The sequence below is a fragment of the Ursus maritimus genome, unplaced genomic scaffold (genome assembly GCF_017311325.1).
Source record: "Ursus maritimus isolate PB19 unplaced genomic scaffold, ASM1731132v1 scaffold_17, whole genome shotgun sequence".
Taxonomy (NCBI): Eukaryota; Metazoa; Chordata; class Mammalia; order Carnivora; family Ursidae; genus Ursus; species Ursus maritimus.
Genome location: NW_024424119.1, coordinates 54,703,265 through 54,725,451, shown reverse-complemented (window position 1 = coordinate 54,725,451; position 22,187 = coordinate 54,703,265). Strand labels below are relative to the sequence as shown.

Genomic DNA, 22,187 nt, shown 5'->3' with positions numbered 1-22,187 from the left:
CTTCATCTCCCCTCAGAAGTTCACCCCGGCTCCATTCCAGCACACACACACACACGCACACACACACACGCACCCAGGTGTGGTTCTCGTTCACCTGGCACACCACATAATGGGAAGCTGTCTGGGCTAGGGGAAAACGAGCTTCCCATAGAAAAGATTCATGCTACAATATGAGAAATTTTTTCTAAAGAGTAATACTCTGCCAATTTCAATAACGATCTTCAAAAAAAAAAAAAAAAATAAGGCACTGGACACATCCTCCCCTACTAGTGAGGAGAAAAACGTCTCCCTTTTTCTTCCCCTAAAGAAATGCTACAAAATATCACCGAGGAACATACCCAACTTTAAAACATGCATCGATTTTAATAGTTAACCCCCATGCGCCCCTCACGAAAGCCCGAGGAACGAAAGCCCCCGTCCTCCTCGTAGGAGCGCAGACAGCACGCGCTGGCCGGGGCACAGAGCAGCAGACCAGAGGCAGGTGAGTGGGTCGGCCGGGAGAGAAAACATCGGCACTTTTTATATAACTGATCAAACAAGTACATAAACCAAACCTTCCTCTGTCGATTTCGGCAACAATCCTGCACCCGTCCCTGGCTCCCCGGCTCCTCTGACTCTGAGCAATGCCTTTCCAAGACCCCGTTACGGTCAGTAATACCTACAGTCGGCTGCAGGGGTTTCTGCCGTTTTCAAAGCACTTTTATAAAGCTTTTCTCCAAGGACAGTACAAAGGCTTCCTGTGTTCTAAGGCAGCAACTCTCCACCCGGGGCCACAAAACACTGACCTGCTGAGGTCAGCTGAAAGTCCTTAGGCAAGTAATCCGTCACTAATTTTGCAAATTATCATTTTTTAAAAAGCGAGTGGGAACTCAAGCTCTTCTCGGTAACGGCACCCCTCCTTTGCAGGCTCACGGGCTTTGGCGAGCTGTGTTCTAGGCGCCTCGCCTGCGGAGCCCACTCCGGCCTACAAGAGCCCCAGGACGCAGACACTTTATCACCAGGCCTGCTCTACCAACCAGGGAGGTGGAGGGCCCAGGAGAGTGCCTGTGCCCCGTGAAGGCACGCCAGTCACATCTCTCTGGTCTGGGCACTGGGCCAGTCCGGGGGTAACGCGGTGTGCGAGGCCATCCTGGCCCTCGGGAATCAGAGCCCAGCAGGGCCCAGAGGAAGCTCCACGTGAGCAGTAACCTGCTCTAGTCTCCCAGGCTGTGGGGGAGTTAGGAACCCCATCTGCACCCCTCTCCGGTCCCAGTGCCTGCCCATAGCCTGACCTGAGCAGCACTGGAGTGACATTAAGAGGAAAAACACGTCTACGATATGTGTTTGTAGCGCTGGGCCTTATTTTCCTTTAGACCACAGGTCATAACATCAATTTTGGGGATCATGACCAGCTTTATTAAAAACTAAAATCGAAAACAGAGTGTATCATATACAGTAAGGGCATACATTCCATAAAGCTTTCATTCCAGCTACACGTGGTTTAGTGTGTGTACTAACTAGTTCTGATGGAGATATTGTGAGTGGTGTTTCACAAGTTTGAAAATAACTTTTCTAATCCTTAGCTCATGAGGTCAGTATTAACTCCATTTTACAGGTGAGGAAACAGAGGCTCAGAGAGGTTAAGCAACCTGCCCAAAGTCACACAGTTAACAAATGGCAGAGCTGGGATTCAAATTCTGTTCTATCACTTTGGAGCCCGTATCTATCCATCTATCTATCTATCTATCTATCTATCTATCTATCTATCATCTTTCTTCCTTCCTTCCTTCTTTCTTTTCTTTTCTTTTTTCTTTCTTTTAAAGATTTATTTATTTTGAGAGAGAGAGAGCGTGACTTCGTGCACGTGCACTACTGGGAGGGGAAGGGAAAGAGAATCAAGTAGACCCCGCACTGAGTATGGAGCCCAACACGAGGCTCCATCTCACGACCCTGAGATCATGACCTGAGCCGAAACCAGGAGTCGGATGCTTAACTGATTGAGCCACCCAGATGCCCTGCAGCCCATGTTTCCAAGCATGCACTATCATGGCACGAGAGACAAAGACTCAGGTTCAAGTCTTCCCTCTGCCCCTTCTCAGGCATCAGCCCTTGGTCAAACCACTTCTCCAGACACTGGTTTCCTTATCCACATGAAAATGAATTCAGCCTTCTGGGTTCCTTCCAGCGATCTTTTCTTATTCTATACAGCCCCCCACCCCCAGCTCCATCTCTACATCCTGGCAATCACTAATCTATTCTCCATTCCAAAAATGTTACATAAATGGGATCACACGGTATGTCACCTTTGGGGATTGGCTTTTCTCACTCAGCTGAATTACCTGCAGATTCATCCAGATTGTTGCGTGTATGAATAGCTTATTCCTTTTGTTGCTGAGCAGTGTTCTACCGTACGGTTGTACCATTTTGTTAGCTATTCGCCTGCTCAAGGACATCTGGGCTGTTTCCAGTTTGGAGTTTTTACGAATAAAGCTGCTACAACGATCTGTGGACAGGTTTTTGTTTCTTGAGAATAAACAGGTCTAACTGTGGGCTGAATGGCGGGCACATGCTTAATTCTGGGAGTTTTCTAGAGAGGCTGTACCATCGGACGGGTTTTTAAAAGCTCCTTGGGTGGGTCTCACACCTGGCCAGGGTAGAGGGGCACTGAGGGTCACACATTTCCTAAAAGGATTTGAAAAACTATAAATCCTCTCCTAACGTAACATCTAAAAGTCATCCCTAGGTTAACAGGTACAAAGAACAGGTGTACAGAAGCTTCGGCTGTGTCTCTGTTGTAACACGACGCTACACACTTAGCTCATTCGTTTCTGCAGATAATCTCGAGCTACGGTGTGTGGTATCTAGTGGGCTAAGCTGACCATCAAGCCGTCAGATCATACTCTGCCAGGGGAAAAAAAAAATCTCACTTCCTTTTTCCAACTCACACATACATGTTAATATGCACCCACATGATGACCACTCACTTCTAAATTTTAATCCTAAAACAGATGGACGGATGGACGGATGGGGAGGAGGGGACCATCTGAATCTCTGCGATGAGTTGCTACCCGAATAAAAATCAAAATCCGATCCTGTCCCTTTCAGTATTTTTTTTTTTTAAAGATTTTATTTATTTATTCAACAGAGATAGAGACAGCCAGCGAGAGAGGGAACACAAGCAGGGGGAGTGGGAGAGGAAGAAGCAGGCTCCCAGGTGAGGAGCCTGATGTGGGACTCGATCCCAGAACACCGGGATCATGCCCTGAGCCGAAGGCAGACGCTTAACCGCTGTGCCACCCAGGCGCCCCCCTTTCAGTATTTCTTACCAAGACTCATGTTTTGTTGCCTGGGGCTGCCCCACCCGGAACCCTGGACTCACGCCTCTTGAGGCATCTGAGGATGATGATGCGCCACCGTGAACCAAAGGGAAACGTGGCAGGGGACACGGAGATGAGAAGGGCACGGTGTCCGAGCACAGACCCGTTGTCCGAGAGATCCATTTTAGGGAAGAGGGGGCGCATAAATGCGAGAGCTGGGACAGGGCTCTTGGAAACCCCTCCCCCGGGGGGTCTTCACTCCGCCTGCTTGAAGACTACTGCTGGACAACACTCCCGGCCCCCCAGGCCTCAGGGACTAAGGTTTAGTCTCAGCTCCTCCTCCCTGCAGCCTCCGTCATTTTCCTCCTTCAGGGACGGTACCAGCACGTGTTGGATTCTGTTTCTCTCTTTTCAAAGCAGAGACTCTGGGCCCTGTGGGCTCCTGCCAGAGGCGGTGCGGGCCGTAGGTAGTGGTTCACGTGCCTCTGCCACCCACAGCAGGAACCCTGGCCGTCCCCACTACCTAGCAGCGGCACCTCTCATCCCTCTTCTCTTTTGCAAAGTGTGCATTTAAAAAAAATCTTCCCTCCTCATTCTTGTCTCCTCCTTCTCTTTGTCCTGGGCCACAGATGCTGAAACAAAACTCGGCGGGGGCCACAGTGCTACTCTGTCCCGATCTTCCTGTAAGTGGTTCATGCGAGAGCACACTCACCCCCTCTGCCTTCGCTCACCAGGAACGCCATCTAGAGAATGTCAGAAGGCGTGGGACTAGCTCAACAGCAGTACAGAAACCTCGAAGACACCGAGGGCCTGAGGGCCAGCTACACAGCCCTGCTCCTGCCTCCTGTGCTTCCCGATTGTCTCTGGCTGCTTTCAAGCTCTGACCGCAAAGCTGAGTCGGTGGCGCGGAGCCCATATGGCCTGAAAGTCTAAAAAAATTTACTGTATGGTCCTTGAAGAAAAGTTATGCGAACCCCTGATGCAGATAAAATTTGCACTTCTAGGGGCGCCTGGGTGGCACAGCGGTTAGGCGTCTGCCTTCGGCTCAGGGCGTGATCCCAGCGTTACGGGATCGAGCCCCACATCAGGCTCTCCCGCTATGAGCCTGCTTCTTCCTCTCCCACTCCCCCTGCTTGTGTTCCCTCTCTCGATGGCTGTCTCTATATCTGCCAAATAAATAAATAAAATCTTAAAAAAAAAATTTGCACTTCTAAGCCTCTTAGCTAATACTACTCTCTTTGATTTGGATTTTACTTTTCACAAAATTGTTTCTTTTCTCTTTTTGAAAATTTTATTTATTTATTGATTTGAGAGCAAGCGGAAGGGAGAGAGACCAGAGAGGGAGAAGGAGAAGCAGACTCACCGTTGAGCAGAGTCTGATGCGAGGCTCGATCCCAGGACCCTGGGATCACGACCTGAGCCGAAGGCAGATGCTTAACTAACTGCGCCACCCGGGTGCCCCTTCACAAAATTTTCTAAACGTTAATTGTAGGACACGAAGAGAAAGAACATCAGCATCAACTGTTTATTCAGCTACTACGTAAGGGAGGTGGGGAAGGAAAGCCCATCTCCAGATCACACGGCCCGTAGAATCTAGTAGAAACACACGACGGACCCTGGTATCTGCAGAATAAAGTACACGTGAGCCCGGGGAAGGGGACAAATGAACTGCTTTTGAAGTTCAGAGCAGAATGTGATCTGCTTACTCTCTGGTCAGGTGGGTGTGTGCAAAGGGGAAAGGGGGGGACAGGGGAGAGAGGGAGAACAGGGGGCAAGAGTAGAGGCTAGGAGCCATCTCACTAGGCACTGAAGAAAGTTGAAAGATGGGGATGAGGCCAGGTTCTCGGGAGGATGTCCCATCAATTCTGAGACCTAAAGACCGAGCAGGACTTCGCTGGGTAAAGAGCTGGGAGGTGAGATGGGTTTCAGGAAGAGCAAAGAGACGACACAGACGACCAGGCTGCTGCAGAGTGCAGAATGGGGTGGGGGGGGCAGAGTAGAAGGGTAGGTTAGGAAGGGCTGGACCCCCCCTGGTTACCGGAAGCTGCCACAGGTCTTAGAACGGAGGAATGGAACTGGTCAGACTGGCTTCAGCGAGAGGTCTTAGCTGTAGCAGAAAGTAAGTACCAGATGGAAGAGCTGTCTGCCACACTGAGATCAGCAGGAAGATTCCCGAATTGTCAGGGTGCACCTCGCAGACTGTTATGAAGCGTGGGTGCCCACTGAAGATGCTAATACTTACAATGACTCGACCCAAAGCAGAGGGCAGTGGAATGACTGTTCGGCCCAAGTCAGGGCACCGTGGCAGGCAAGGAAAGCCGGGCTCTGACCCCTTCTTGCTGGGCTCCAAGCCAACAGAGTGACGGTTCAAAACTGCCTAGGACACAACTAACTGGTCCCTTCCTACAACAAGAACAAATCTTTTCCCTTATTTCACTTGTTTTTGTCCTCCTATTCGTGTACTTGTTTGCAAATTTCAGTGTCCCGCAGAAACCCCAAGGCTTCCAAGGGTTCTCTCTGGTTGACTTACAAGTTGAAGCACTTTAGACAGACCCAAGTAACACCTGCAGAAACTTCTAGGGGACTGAGCTTCAACCCTCGAGAGGTTAAAGAATCCAGCTTCCCAGGAAAGTGAGAAAGTTCCAGCTGCTAGAGAAGTGATCTGGTGAACTTCTGTCAAAAAAACCCGAGCAAACCAAACAAATGAAAAACTGTGAAGCCTTTGGAAATCTTTATTGCTCAGAAAAAAGGGCAGGAATTCCTGCTTGTTCGTCTCTGCTTTTCTAATCTCTCCTCTCAGGAATAGCACGACCGTGACCCCTGGGAAGCTGTCGGGTAACCACGATCATCACTGTCCTTGACAGGACCCATTGATTCACATATTTACTTATCCAAGGGAAGAGGAATGGCCCAGTGACCTCATTACCCCTGTCAAAGACAACCGCGGCCTGCCCTGAACGCGCTCCCAACGCCCAGAGTTCTCTCTGAACTCGAAGGCCCATCTCTGACGCCACAGGTGGAGACCAACTTGGAGGAAGACAATTGACGTGATTCTGTTGTTGGAAAGGTACTCCACTGAAGAGGACTCACTAGCAAACTGTCATGCCCAGTGTGAAAAGCCTGAGGGAAGTTTCTCGTTCTTCACACAGTCTGTTATGTAAGACAGAGAGTTGGCCCCAGACAGGAAGGTTCTCAGTTCTTCCCTACTGTAACGAGCCTTCATATTTAGAAGGAAGAAAAAGGGAAACGGTGTTCGTTTTCTGATTCCAAGGACCCAGTCCCCCAAAGGCAGACACGGAAAAAATTACAGCTCTCAAAACGGAGGGGAATATACGCCCCAGAATAACGAACGGGAGTTCCGAGTGAGAGTCTGGACTTACCCGTGACTCCCTCCCTACACCTGCCTGCTCCCGAGGTCTCTTGCTCGGTAAACTCAGAGCCTCTCATGAATTTCTCTCAAATGGGTGTGCAGTGGATTCAGGGGAGAAGAAGTTGGCCCTGTGCCTGCGGTGTTATTGGCAAACATCTAGGCGCTCTTTACGCAAAGGGCACACTGATCGCCTGTGCCAGGCACACACAGGTTTCACACTTCCCACCCCGCGGGGGGTGCAAGCAAGGCGGGAGCTGTGAAAGGTATTGATCGTGATTTCTGGAAACAGTGGGCCAGAGGGACTGTCCATTACCGGGGCATGTGCTCAGAGCCAGACAACTTAGTTTTATTTCTGTATCGATGTCCCATAAGAGGAACCGAAGCATGATTGCCCTGAAAAGGTAAAAAGGTCACTTTGCGTTACAGTTTTTCAGGTCGGCAAAAATGCAGATAATGCAATCGGTCATATTTCTTCTAAGAAATCACTAACACCAGTCAAATATAAAAAGATCACAGTGTACCATTTTGGAGTAGCAGTCTAAATGGTCACCTTAGTTCCAATGGCTCTGGGGTAGATTTTGTGTGTGTGCTCCTTTAAATAGACAAAAACTCTGACACCCAGAGGAGAGCAGCCCCCTTAAAATCTTCACGCTGTGTCCCAATACAGTTATTCCAAAAAGGTTAGCGCATTTAAAAACCATGGGAATCTCCCCTTTAGGATCCCCTAAGAGATGTGAGAAACCAGTCACACCACATTCTATTTTTTTCTACATACATCAAAATGCACTTTTTTTGATAAAGGAAATTACACCGTATCTACTGTTGTACCTTGATTTTTTCCCACTTAATAATACCCCGTAGAGCTACGTGCATACACGCACGGTTGGGCGCACAGGCAGACGGGCAGGACGACGGTGGACGCGGACTCAGCCACTGCGTGGCACATTCATGTGCGAACTAGGACACTTCGGATTCCCTTTTATAGTCATACTTTGCAGGACACAAAATGTGATCAAGGAAGTCTGAGTTCTCCGTACACACACACCTGACAGATACTCTTGGCCAAGGTGCTGGTGACAGGCTCTTCAAAGGGGGCTGAAGGAAGGCAGAGACCGAAACCAACAAGGAAACACACGAGCGAAGGAAAGACGGGCGCTTCTGGAGACAGCCCGTCATAAACGGGAGTGGTGAAAAGCTCAGCAGACTGCCGAGAGGTCACCACCCCCTTGCCCTTTCTTTAAGGTCAGGATATAGCCACGGCTTCCTCAGGGCCATGCACCAAATCTGAGCTTTTCTCTGGAGAAAAGTGGGAACTTCAATTTCCATGTGTGTGTTTGAAGAATGGAGGGCTACATCAAACAAAATTCTCCAATCAGTCAAACTACTTCCGAGCTGATGCGCAAAGGCCGAGTCTTTTACCTTATTGCTCAGCTGAAAACATTCCTGTATTATCAACGCAAATAAGAACTCAAATGCTGGAGAATTGCGGAGAAAAATCATCCCCAATATGGCCCCCTCCTCCGTTCCTCTTCAGAAAGACGCTGGCGAGAGCTGTTAAGGAAATGGCTGGAGCTCCAACTTAACTGGCAGGTTCGCTACCATCTGAAAGGCAAAGACGTTTACTGCAACTTACCTCCATCATCCAAGGGCCGTTTCTGCACTCCGTATCCATACACTGAGGGGTCCACTAGAGGTGTGGAATTATTCAAGTGAGGAACTGAATCAATTTTAGCAGCAATCTACAGAGAGAATCAGATTTAAATACTCAGTAACAAATCCTGGCTCCATGTGAGGGAGAAAGATGAGAGTCCTCTTAAAAGGCCTGTTATCCCATTTCTCCCCCTGACCTAGATTAATGGAAGGCATTGTCACCAAGGGGACAAACACTTTTCACTGCTAATTCAATTTTCTCTCGGCCTTAACGTCTTTAGATATAAAATACTTCCGAACGTTTGTCTTCTACAAATTAGTATTTTTAAGTCATCACTTAAAATACAGGTATACCGCATTCTAAGAAGAAAAATAAAGGAGGTCAACAATACGAAGAACGTCGTTCAAAAACTTTTATCACAGCATTCCCTTAAGAAACAAGCTCCCCAATACTACTTAAAAGGCTGTGTTTGCTCAAACATGACAACTCGTTAGGAAAACACCCATCCCATAACTTCCACGCCTATAAAGTGATGATGTCCCGTATGGAGCTCTAAACCAGTAAGCTGCTCCTCGCTGGAAGTGTCCACACAGGGGGCAGATGACCATCTGTCCAGACTACTTTAGAAGGATTCCTGCACTGGAGAAAGTGAGATAACCTCTGAGAGCTATTTCAATTTTTATTATTTATCAGTTACAAAAATGATCATATAGCTATTAAAGTGTTTTTCCCCAGAAACGAATGCTATGTGGGAATTATTTACCTACTTTGTTCTCAGTGGAAAATTAAATGTGATCTTCATAAGTCAATGCTTTCATTTAATCAAAAGAATATTTATAGCCACTGCTCTTAATGTTAGTCCCTAAGTTAAGCTTAATAAGTAGGGGTGGATTAAATGGCAGAGAGAAGGGTTGTCCCACAGAGACAGTCTTCAGCGGTAGTTCTCCTGAGCTTGTCCAAATGTGCCCAGAAGTCTGAGACCCTCTGGGACCAACATATATGACCTTAAACAAATAAACCACCCAAGATAATCATGACACTGAAACCCCAAGGCAGGACCTAAATGTCAGGGATCTGGGGTCAGGTCTCTCCCTCCGGTTTACTAGTTCTGTGGTGTTGGACAAGCCCCCGCTGCAGAGTCTGGGGAAAGTTAACAACATACTCTCAACACAAAGGAGCTTTGTAAACTAGAAAGCACTTGGCACATGGCATGGCTATTAAAATAAGGCAACTCATCCAGCCAACGTCGAGTGCTACTACGTGCCGGGCTCTGTCCAGGCACTGGGGCTCCTGTGGTGAACAAGAGTAACCAGGCCCCGGGGCGCCTGCGTGCCTCAGTCCGTTAGTGTCCGACTCTTGATTTCAGCTCAGGTCATGATCTCAGGGTTATGAGATCCAGGCCCTCATCAGGCTCCGCGCTGGACATGGAGTCTGCTTAAGATTCCCTCTCTCCCCCTGGGGCCCCTGGGTGGCACAGCGGTTAAGCGTCTGCCTTCAGCTCAGGGCATGATCCCGGCGTTCTGGGATCGAGCCCCACATCAGGCTCCTCTGCTGGGAGCCTGCTTCTTCCTCTCCCACTCCCCCTGCTTGTATTCCCTCTCTCGCTGGCTGTTAAAAAAAAAAAAAAAAAAAAGAATCCGATTCCCTCTCTCCCCCTGCCCCCCTCAACTCTTTCTCCCTCTGAAAAAAAGAAAGAAAGAAAGAAAGAAAGAAAGAAAGAAAGAAAGAAAGAAAGAGAAAGAAAGAACGAACGAACCAGGCCCCTACTCTGAGTCAGCAGTCAGTGGGGAGTAACGGGCTAACCAATAACTGATCATTTCAGCTGGTAATAAGCATTATGCAAATAAGAGAAGATAATGCCGTAGCGCACTCTGGAGAGCTGCCTGAAACAGGGTGATCAGGGAAGGCCACTGCGAGCACACCAGGTTGTGTGACCTAAGACCTAACGGATTAGGAGGAGCTGGCTATACAAAAATCTAAGGAAGAACATTCCAGACAGAGGGAACAGCCTGTATAAAGGCCCTGAGGCAGGAGCCAACCTGGTAGGTGTGAGTCCAGAAGAGAGAAGTCAACATCACGAGCATAGAGGGAACTAGATGTGTTCCAAGACAAAAGCAAGGGCCGGTTCCCTAGGGCTCTAGGTCACGGCAAGGGCTTGGATTTTATAGGAAGGGTGACAGGAAGCGAGGTGTACTAGGGGAAGAAACATGTTGGTTTATGTTTTCAAAAGCTCCCCTTGACAAGGAAAATAGATCCTAAGGAGACAAGAGTAGGAAGACCATTTAGGAGATATTCTAGGTGAGGGGTCAGCAAACTACAGCTGGTGACCCACTTGCTTTCATAAATAAAGTTTTTTTTAGAATACAGCCACACACATTTTTTTTGGTTGAGGAATTGCACCAAGACCGTATGGTATACAGGGCCTACACAGGTCATTTATTTATTTTTTAAAAGATTTTATTTATGCATTTGAGAAAGAGAGAGCACAAGCAGAGGGAGAGGGAGAAGCAGACTCTCCGTTGAGCAGGGAGCCCGATGTGGGGCTCGATCCCAGGACCTGGAGATCATGACCTGAGCTGAAGGCAGACGCTTAGCCAACTGAGCAACCCAGGTGCCTCTACACCGGTCGTTTATTATACGGACCTTTAAAGTCTGCCAGTCCCTGCCTAGGCTAGAGATATGGCACCTGGACAGGTGCTTGTTTAAAAATATTAGTAGTATGGGGCGCCTGGGTGGCACAGCGGTTAAGCGTCTGCCTTCAGCTCAGGGCGTGATCCCGGCGTTATGGGATCGAGCCCCACATCAGGCTCCTCTGCTATGAGCCTGCTTCTTCCTCTCCCACTCCCCCTGCTTGTGTTCCCTCTCTCGCTGGCTGTCTCTATCTCTGTCGAATAAATAAATAAAATCTTTAAAATAAAAAAAAATGTTAGTAGCAGTAAATAATTAAAACACTAAGACTGCTGATAGAGACCCAACCTCCTGTATCCGAGAGGCCATTTGCTCTAAAGCAAACTGCTGTACAAGCCCGGCCTAACAGCACTCTACCGCTGGCTGTGATCTTGCTTTCCATGTTTGTTTTGGATAAGTTTATGGAGGTTGGCTACTTACTTAAGACGCAAACGTGACCTTTAAGGACCCAGCTGGTAAAGCAGGTAGATTAAAAGGAGAGAACACTGCCGTGGCTCGTGCTCCACACTCTCGCATCTGCTACAATAAACTGGTAAATGACTGATGTGGGGGTTTTCAGGATTACTGGCCCAGCTGCTTTTAAAAACGGCCCAAAATGTTCCCGGCAGATGGTGAAGATGACCCCAAAGCACAAAGAAAGGGGTACAAGGGCTCGTGATTATCAGAGTCCCCCTACAGCGTACATGTAAAACGACTCCCACAGAACCCTAAACATCAACTCGACACATTAGGCACGCTCCCTGCTCCCTTCTGATGATACTTCTTTGCTTCCAGATCTTTTTCCTTCTTTCCAAAGCAGCTAGAATGTTATTCCTGCGTCTTTGGCCTTCCTTTATACAGTATGTTTCGCATGTTGCTGGAATGTCATTTTTTCCCAAAGCTGATACGCTAAAAATGTTACAATAGTTTCCTGTTCCTGAATTTGATTAAAGGCTGAGGCTTTCAGATTTGTTCTTAAGTCATGTTTACTTCAGTTATCTATAATTTGGGAAATTTCCACTAAGAGAAAAGCAGTACACGCTACTGGGTAAGAGGTGTAGCCCTGAAGTCGACAGACTGCATTTGAACCCTGGCTGAACAAATGTTAAACAGGAGTTTAACAATACAATACACAATTGTATCATAATTCACATGGACAGTACACTGTACATAAAATATTCTGTAAAGAAACAATGTATTCTTTAACTCATACAAAAGCAACCTTACCTTATTTTTTGGGTAGGCTCCACAGGGTGGAGCCTGACGTGGGGTCTGAACCCACAACTGTGAGATCGAGACCTGAGCTGAGATCAGGAGTCACACGTTTAAACGACTGAGCCACCCAGGTGCCCCCAACCTTGTTTTAAGAAATGAATTTAAGGGGGCGCCTGGGTGGCTCAGTCGTTAAGCGTCTGCCTTCGGCTCAGGGTGTGATCCCGGCGTTCTGGGATCGAGCCCCACATCAGGCTCCTCTGCTGGGAGCCTGCTTCTTCCTCTCCCACTCCCCCTGCTTGTGTTCCCTCTTTCGCTGGCTGTCTGTCTCTCTGTCGAATAAATAAATAAAATCTTAAAAAAAAAAATGAATTTAAATGTCTACTAAAATAATGAGTTAAAATTTAGTAAGTGTTTACTACGTGCTGGGCACTCTGCAAAGAGCATTTTATTACTTTTTAAATAGTTAAGACTGTTTTTTTTTTTAGAGATTTTTATTTGAGAAAGAATGAGAGCACAAGCAGGGGGGAGGGCAGAGGCAGAGGGAGAAGCAGGGTCCCCGCTGAGCAGAGAGCAGGATGCGGGGCTTGATCCCAGGACCCCTGGATCGTGACCAGAGCCGAAGGCAGCTGCTTGACGGACTGAGCCACTCAGGTGCCCCAGGAAGAGCACTTTAAATATTCTATCTCATTTATTCGTCACAGTGATTCTCCAGGAGGTTGGTATTATTTCCATTTTAAGACAAGGAAAGCGAGGCTCAGAGCAGCTGAGTGCCCTGCCCACAGTCACACACCTCCGAAGTGGCAGGAGCCCTACTTAAGTCCAGCCTGCCTAGCTCTAGCCTGTGCTATTACCCACAACACTAGGCACCTCCCTTCTTCCACCGAATACTTTATTAAACATATTTCATTTCCCAAGGACTTAAAACCTAACGATTTCCAGGGCATAGAGCTCAAACAATTCCTCACACCGTAACTGATCGCTCTGAAGGGTAGCTGCGTAAGGGAAGTGAGGTGCATTCTCAGCTGATAATGGTGTAGGCCAGAAAACAAGAGACTCCCTGAAGCCAGGATAGCCCGACAAAACCAAGGCCACTCCTGTCCTTGCCCTGAGAGGACTCTGCTACTGATTTTTTAGCCACTCGAGTCCCTTTCCCCCGTTTTTTGGGGAGAGGCCAGGAAGAAAATGTGTTATCTCACTGCCTGTGCTATGTTAGGCACCGTAATAGATGAGCTGTAAGTCAACATCACAGACATTTGACCTCGACTCTGAACAGTTAGTGGAAGCAAGGAGGGGAGCACTGAACCAGGAGTCAGCCAATGGTCCTGGTATTCCAGCCAGCTCTTCCGGTGTATGACCTCAGGTGAGACCTTCAGTGGCCTTGTTCCTTGGGGTTCTCGCCTGTAAAGGGCAGGGACAGGCTACACCAGTGTTTTCCAAAGAGAAGTATGCAGGCATTTTGGGGGGTGCACGGATAAACGTTTTTAGACTCGTGTGTGTGTGTTACAGTTAAATTTATATGTGTATATATATTAATGTCTCTTACAGTTACCTTCTTGCCTGGCAAAGTTTTTCACTTACAATAGTGATTTAGTTTCCTTTAAAAAATATTTTAAATAAATCCAAATTTTAAAAAGATTTAAAAATATTAAATAAACAAACACTGAGGGTTCAATGATATGGCAAAAATCATAAAGCTGGTACACAAATCACTAAACTTAGGAAACATAGCGATTATTCCCAGCGTACATTTTTGCAACTAAAATTCTCTGACAAGTTTTATAATCGAAGTAGTTCGCCTCATAAATCTGAAGAGGAAGCTCTGGATATCTCCACAGCTTTACATTTATTAAAACATTATACTCAACAGAAACAGGCAAAGCCATCTGAATGCCAAGTCATCCACATCCCGTGTCCATACTATTAAATACAGCTACTGTTGATTCTCCCGGATCCAGCAAGCAGAGCTGAAAGCTCACACGACCTCCGAGGGAGCAGGAACTCAACGTGCTTCCTGGGAACTTCTGCTCCACAGTCACCTGAGTGACCCTGCCTAGGCCCTGGAGAATACATGGGCTGGACAGAAAGTCTCTGCTCCCCACGGCGGGAAGACGCACACAGTATGTAACCTGCACGCTTAAGCCCAGTGGCTGAGATCAAGTCCTAGATGGCAGGTTCTGGAGTCTGATGCGTAAGAGCAAGTCCCAGTTCGGCTTCCCACTACCTAAGAGGTCACACTGCGGACAGTAGTGTATCAGACTTATTGCACACTTGCTAAGTGCCTGATGGTGTCCTCAGTTCATCTCCATGGCGACCTTATAAAGTAACTACTCCTCTCAAAAAAAAAAAAAAAAAAAGTAGCTACTCTTCTTATTATTGGGGGATTGGGAGCCCATCTGCCTGGAATTATATCCATGGGGATAATGAGACAACAATATAAAGCCCCCAGAATGATGCTGGGCACATGGTAAGAAATAAGAAATGTTTGCTATTTATAATCTTTTATTGCATAATAACACAGACGAGCACACAGACCGTAAGTCTACAGCTCACTGACTGTCCCCCCACTAGCACCTGTATAACCAGCATCAAGATCAAGACACAAAACATTATTGGGGCCCCAAAGTCTGCCTCGTGCCCCCTTCAGTCACTACTTACCCTCACCTCCCAAGGGGAACCTCCTAACTTCTATTAGCTATTAAAAAAAATTATTACAACCACCAATGACCTCCATTTTCCAGATGAAGAAACTAAGGCTTAAAGAAGCTAAAGAACTTGCCCAGTCACTAAGCTAGTAAGTGGCAGAACCAGAACTTGAACTCACATGGGCTAAATCCAGTCTTTTTTTTTTTTTTTTTTAAGATTTTAATTTTATTTGAGAGAGAGTGAGAGGGAGCACAAGCAACGGGGAGGGGCAGAGGGAGAGGAAGAGGGAGAAGCAGACTCCCTGTTGAGCAGGGAGCCCAATGTGGGGCTCAATCCCAGGACCCTGAGATCAGGACCTGAGCCGAAGGCAGACGCTTAGTAACTGAGCCACCCCACATGCCCCAAATCCAAAGACTTAATAAGCACTTCACTGTCCAGTACCCCCCCCCCCCAATCCACGGAGGATATCCCAAGACTCTGGATACCTGAAACTACAGACAGTACTGAACCCTCTATGTATTATATTTTTTCCTATACATACATGCCTATGATAGAGTTTAACTTATAAATTAGGTACAGTAAGAGATTAACAATAACCAAAAATAAAATAGAACAATTATAACAACACACTATAAAAACTGTTATGTGAATGCGGCGTCTCTATCAAGACGCCACATGCACTCGCTCTTCTTGTGATGACGTGAGATGAACGGCAGAAGGCCTGCGAGGTAGTGTCAGGCTACTGCTGACCTTCTGACATTAGGTCAGGAGGAGGGACAACTGCTTCTGGACTGCGACTGACCACGGGTAACTGAAAACCCGGAAAGCGAAACCGCAGATAGGGGGGGACTACTGTACTACCCCCCGGGGACTTAGTGACCATCAAGTGAGAGAACATATATGAAAGTCCTTGCCTGGCATCCAGCGCAACAGGGGCTCAATGAATGCCAGCTATTGTTGTCATTAGAGATGGGGCCCCGGCTGATCCTGCCCTATTTACTGGCATTAACCAAAACAAGGAATTCTACATGCCAATCAAATAAGGCACGGCTCTTCGGAGCAGCTTTTCCGGACAGCTTCATGCCACCCACATTTGGGCAGTAATTAATACTCCCTTCTCTGTGTTTGCAAAGCACTTTATAAACTACCTCTAAATACTGTAACTCACTGAGAAAGTTATTGGTTATACTGTCTCCCCGCTGTAGGGAGCTCTCTGAACGGCAGACTTGTCTCAATCCTCGGTACGGCTAGGACAAAGTGTTTTTTAACTGGGGACTCCAGGGCTTAGCGTTAGAGAATTCACAAACCTCCTGAAATTACATATAAAACTATTTAAATATTCCTGAGGTAAGGTTCAAAATTTTCAAGAGTTTTAAAAAGGTCCATGTTCCAGGAAGTTGAAGTGCAACTTCCCTAATGCATAGCAAAGTGCTTGACACAAAGAAGTAGTGCTTAAAGGTTTGCTAAATTTAAAGTGGATCTGGAGAAGCCCATCTGAAGGCAAAATGCTAAGACGACCAGCTGAAGCTCTAAGCTGAAATACTGCTCCAGCTGGGACCTCCAGAGGGCCCAAAGATGACAGGTCCATTTGTTTTCTACCCCAAGTCTCAGTTAATTCCACCAGCATCCCCTCGATGCTTTGTTCAGATTCTGATGCCTCAGAGATGGAAAGTTACCCGCTACCTCTGGGAAGGAACCAAGTCCTCAGAACGCAGACGACAGTGATCCAAAAACAACTGTGTATATTAACTATTTGTGTGCCTCTGAGAAAACAGCTTTATTTCCCTCTGGTTCATCAATTTCAAATATAAAAGGAGAATTAGAACCCTGGTCCTATTTCACCTGGCTGTTGTGAGGACTAACCCCACAGTAAAAGGAAACCAGCTGCAAACCTGTCTGCCTTATCTTTGCACTGGCCCAGCACGCAGGCAGGAGGCCCTGGAGTCAGCACATCTTCAAACAACGGCAGGCAATCAGAATCACATCACTACTTCTATTAACACGACTCAGTCTCGCAAGTGATTTGCTATTAGCTGGTATGAGGATAAAGTATGGTTTATGCCTCTAAAAGAAGTATTGGCTATTCTTTCCCAACTGTCTTGATAACAAAACCCTAAATGTAAAACATTTTCAAGAGATGTGACTCTTAACAGAGTAAAAGGACTGCACAGAAAAGTTGGGGAGAGAGGAGTTCGAATAGATGCCCAATATAACATAATAGGAAGCAAAAGAACCAAAATGATAGGGCCAATTTTTTTTTTTTCCCCAGATCTAGCTAGATGACAGCTCGGAATGTTCGAGGGCTTGAAGGAACTATTGAGATTATCTAGCTCAACATTTCCTGAAATTTGATCTGTAGAATGTGACTCGGTTTTATGACAGTATGAAATTACATAACTTCAGGATATTTACAACACACATCCCAAACTCTTATAGGACTTAATACCCACAAGCATATTAAAGGTTCTAAGAAGTCCTGCATTAAAAAAGCCGATTCACCTTTACTTGACCCCGAATTCCCCAACTGTATCTGTCCAAGACTCCTTTTCCGTGGAAGATCCACGAACAGCCTGTAGATCAAGTGTTGGGAATGGCTGACCCAGCCCAAGGTCAAACAGCTACTCGCAAGAGACTCAGGTCTCCTAAATCTCCCTACACCGTTCTTTCCATTCGAAATTTCAAATAAAAACCAGAGATGATGGACTCACAATCTGGAAAAGGATGAGGGGGAAAAAGTTGTTGATTAGGCATCCCAATGGCAACCCAGAGTCAATGCCCCGTGTAAAGGGGCAGCTGCTCTCCGCTCCTGCGGAGTACTGCCGTTCCAGAATGTGGGAACAGTGTGGCCAGATCTTTTCTTGAGAAGCTAGAGATCCCAATTTTTATGTGAAACCATACTAGTTTCTAAGTATTGCCATTGTGTGGGATCACACAAAGCATGCCTGCAGACCCACCGTGAGCCTTCTTCAGCCCATGGGCCACCGGTTTGAGAACTCTGCTCTGGCCAATTTGTATGTACAGAATAAACGGGACTTCAGGAGAAACCAAAGTCTGATGCTACATGTGGGCTATCAGATCTTAAAAGAAAGATAAAGAAGTCTCTGATGGAAATGAGAAAAACCTTAGAGACACTGAGTGGAACAGAGCGTGCATGTACTATCTACTTTTCAACACCGAATAGGAAGTTCAGCGCTTCCATGAAAGCAGAGATCCAAATGGGCTCAGTCCCATCACCAAAACCCTTTCACAAGGACTCACTCCCGCTATAAAGGGCATGCCGCTGGGTCCCATCAAAGCGAAGATACAGGAGCTGCCCACAGATTTCCTGCAGACGTTGGTTTTCTTCAAGTGTTTGAGAAAGCAACAATGAATGTACATTCAGGAGTCAGTCCCTCGTGAATCGATGACTTGAGCTACTGGAACTGGGTGTGTAGGAGATAATCTCAGGGGCATACAGCTGGAGTCAATGGAGCGCTCAGCACATTTGCCATGAGTCAGAAGCATCATGTATTAAGGAAGCAAAGGCAGTCTCTCTCGGGGAGTGACCAAGAGCCAATGAACAAAGGCTTTTTCTTTTAATGGTGGATGTACATTCTCGTAAAGGCAATTTTGTGCCTGTACACGGCACACAGGCCAAATCATCTACTGCTTAGGCTCCAAGCGCCAGACAGCAGCACTAGGAGGCATTCTTGGGAGGACCGAGGAAATTCTGAGACCTCACGCCAATGAACATTTCCCAAGATAAAGTGCTGGTGAAGAGCATGTTCTGGGCCTACGGAACTGCCAAAAGGTTCCTTCCTGTTGCTTCCACAGGGGCTTGGTCACAGTCATTTGGGTGCTGAACCACCATGATGCCCAACTCCGACCGGCACCCATTACACCGTGTTTATGTGAAGGATACCCCAGAGTCGTGCAACACAAGGCACTGACTGGGTCTAGATAGAAACAGAGGCTTAAAGTCCTGAAAAGCATTAGCAGTTAGGCCAGAGAACTTCTTCTATTTAGGCAATGACTGGCACACAGCTGGACAACCTGGGGAAGGCTGCTGGGAATCTGTAAGACACTGTGGTGTTCCACTGTCCTGTTAGCACGCAAATGCGTGCGCTACGTGACGGGGGCCACGGAACCACCGGCGGCGGGCGTTCTGGGAACATTTCTGTCTTTAGAATAGACAAACCAAACAGAACAGAGTGGTACCTACTTATCCATAATCTCTGTGAGGTCCTCCAGTAACCGGGACAGACAATCGGGGTAGAAGGGCACTGTGGCTGCGGAAGAGGACGGCCTCGCCTGTTCCAGCTTCGAGTCCACATCCCACCCTTCACAGGATCCTGCTCTCTCTAAATGGTGACTTTAAAAAACTTATTTTTGCTGACCTGCCAATGTCTTGGAGAACTGAACGTGTTTTAATATCCAGCAGTCTTAAATCTTCATCCATGGGACTGAATCAGACCACACTTCTACACTTGTATACTTGCCTACGGAACAGCTGTATTATTCGTTTGTGCCAAGCACTGTTAACTCACGGAACTTCATGCTGCTGCGGAAAATTTTACATTTTACACGACATCTTCATAGACTCCCTTCTGATCTAGGAATACCACGCTCAGAGGAAACGAAGAGTAACAACAGGTTCCCTATGTTGGAAAGAGTCCAAAGGATATGCAGGAGGCTTCAAGATGCCAGGCAGGAAGCTTAGTGGATTCGGTACTGGGCTCTGCATACCTGACTTAATAGAAACTGTGGGTTCAAACCCCAGCAGGGTCGATTCGGACTCTGTTACGATTTTCTAGATAAACTGAGCACAAGACAGCTACTGCTCCCTAACAAATTCCTGAGGGCTTTCTAGACCATTGCTGGTGTTTATGAGGACACATTGGGGGGGGGGGGAGATTTGCAATCACTGAAATACAGAAATACCGTATTTTTATTTCGAGTTACCAGAGAGGGAAAAAGCACATTTCTGCAACATGCTGTGAGTACAACGAAGTAGAACCATCATCATCCGGATGCCCCAATAATACACGACCCATCGCGGTGCGCTTTACTATAATAAAGCATACAACAGTTTCAATTTCTAACATTCCATTCTTGCCCAATGCGAATCTATAAATAAACCTAAAAATTACCCACAAACCTGTTTTTTTCTTTAGTTTTTAAAGGCCATCAAATCCTTGGAGATAGTATCGACCTCCAGCTGTTAATATTCAGAAGTAATACACTTACAGCACTGTCTCCATTGGGCTTATTACTGCTCCAGTCAATGGTGCATTTCAGAGCTGGGAACATTTCCAATGAAGTTTTCTTTGCTAGTAGTAAACACCACTGCTTCAACAATCCACATTAGGTCAGCATTTAACAGAGGGTCTCCCTCCCTCTTGAGCAGGTTGTCCAAGAACATGAGTTCAACCACTGGCTCAAGAGAAGCAGAAAGTCTTCTCAATGGTTCAAAATTCATTTTATGTTCAACTACAGGCCTTCTGCAAACTGAGGATCTGAGCTCTTTAGGGTAGTGACTACAATTCTTCCTGGATAGAGAAGGCCAACAGGTGATTGTCACATATCAGCACAAAGCGAAAGCCATTACATATTAGTAGCCAGTGAGAAACAAGGTTCAGGACCCTGTACTGTAGAGGAGAGCAGTGAAACACGCCGGCAAGCAGAGTGGTGCAAGGGGAGCTGGATGGCATATTCATCCATTACAGCCACTGGTTGGCTCTGAAGTCTAAGTAAGATGGATACTCACTACTGTACCGGTTGACGCCTAGGCAGTAAGTAACAAGTCATCGGATAAAATTTTAGGTGGAACCACAGGTTTGGAAAGTTCTGGGATCCAATATAATGTCTACAGGAGCATCAGTATTAAAATGAAAAGTCAGTATCTGGGAATCAGGTAGGGTTCCCGCCCCTGGAATACTGGAAAGAGATGTAAAGACCATATCTTCAAGCGACCAAGTGGAGACCTTCTTCTAATACAATGAGTCCTGTGGCTTTCTGTTAGGAATCAAGCAGTAATTAGTTATAGCCCAACTTTTAAGGTGTCAGTTAGTACGCCTACAATTAAATAGGAAGAGATGATGAGTATAAGACACTCAGCAGCAAAGGTTTAAGTGTCACAGCTAACTTGTAAGTTTTACACACGATACAAGGACACATTCTGCTCTAAGCACCATGCCAGAAGCCAGAGTATTTCTGGCAGGTCCCATATTCATTCTCCAGGGAAGCTTGCAACCTCTTAAAACCCAAGTTATTTAACTCTGGCAAAATGCACGACACTGTCAGGTGGCAAGGTTTCACTGTTGGGATGAGGCCATATCACATCCTCCCGGAGAGAGGAACCTATTGCCCGTAAGGGATTTCTACGTCTTGTGGACCACCCACACCTATTTAACATCTTCCTCTCTCCCCTCTCCAAGAGTAACTTCAAAAGTAAAATACCCTCGAATTCCTGCCGCTCCACCCTCCGAATACAGGAAGTCCGAAGACGATGTTTTCTAAGTTTTAAGAAGCTACAGGGCCTGAGACGGCCGCTTTCTGTCTACACCCGGGTCCTCACCGTGAGCTCCCCAGCCCCCACCCCTCGCGAACCTCAGAAGCCCACGCTGGATGCCCTGCAGGTCCAGCCCGGGCGTGGGGGCGCGGTGGGGCCAAGCAACCCGGGCAAACCCCTTCCCAGCGGCTGCACCTAGGAGAGCCGCCCGACAGGCTGCTCCTGGGCCTCGCGGTGGCGCCTCAACCCTCGGCTCCTCCGGCTGCAAGAGCCCCAAGAAAAGGCCAAGCCCCGCTGAGGCGTCAGCCCTGGCTGCCTCCCGCCCCCAGGCCCGACCCCCTCCTCCCCATCGGGCCCGGCCCTGCCCCGCCTCGGGCTCCCGTGCTCCCGCCAGCCGGCCGCACCCGTACCTGCCGGACCCGGTGCAGGGCGTCCACGAAGCCCTCGGCTTTCATCCCCACCGGAGCACTCTGCCCCTGCACCAGCTCCGCCATTACCGCCCCCGCCGCCGCCGCCGCTCGGCTCCCCCGTCCGGCCTCCAGCTCCGCTTGGGGACCCGTAGCCGGAAAGGGAAAGTCGCCCCACTTCCGGCGGAAGGGAAGCCGGGACGCTCGGCGCGAGAGGAGCCGCGTCTGTGGGGCGGGGTCAGGGCATGTGATCATGGCCCGGCCGGAAGTGGAGGCGGGGCCGTGGGCGCGTGGGCGTGTCCAGCTCGGGAGGTAGCTGTCCGGCCTCAAGAAGCAGGTATCTGTGTGTCCCCAGACCAGATCTGGGCCAGGCCCGTGGATGATGTCGTGACAGGCCCTAAGGCTCGAATGTGGCCCGAGGTGTCCGGTTCTCGGCTGTTTGGAAACC

At 47.7% G+C, this 22,187-nt stretch overlaps 1 protein-coding gene across 1 annotated transcript in view; it reads right to left on the bottom strand.

Annotated features, from left to right (window-relative positions):
• Window positions 1-21,886, bottom strand: part of FUBP3 (far upstream element binding protein 3) — a 55,788-nt gene extending 33,902 nt beyond the window's left edge. Inside the window, exons 1-2 of the mRNA XM_040632073.1 lie at window positions 21,743-21,886; window positions 8,300-8,405 (exon numbers count right to left, since the gene is read on the bottom strand). Of these exons, the coding sequence (XP_040488007.1) occupies window positions 8,300-8,405; window positions 21,743-21,826 (190 nt within the window). The 5' untranslated portion in view covers window positions 21,827-21,886. The remainder of the gene's footprint in view (window positions 1-8,299; window positions 8,406-21,742) is intronic.
• Window positions 21,887-22,187: the final 301 nt, after the last annotated feature.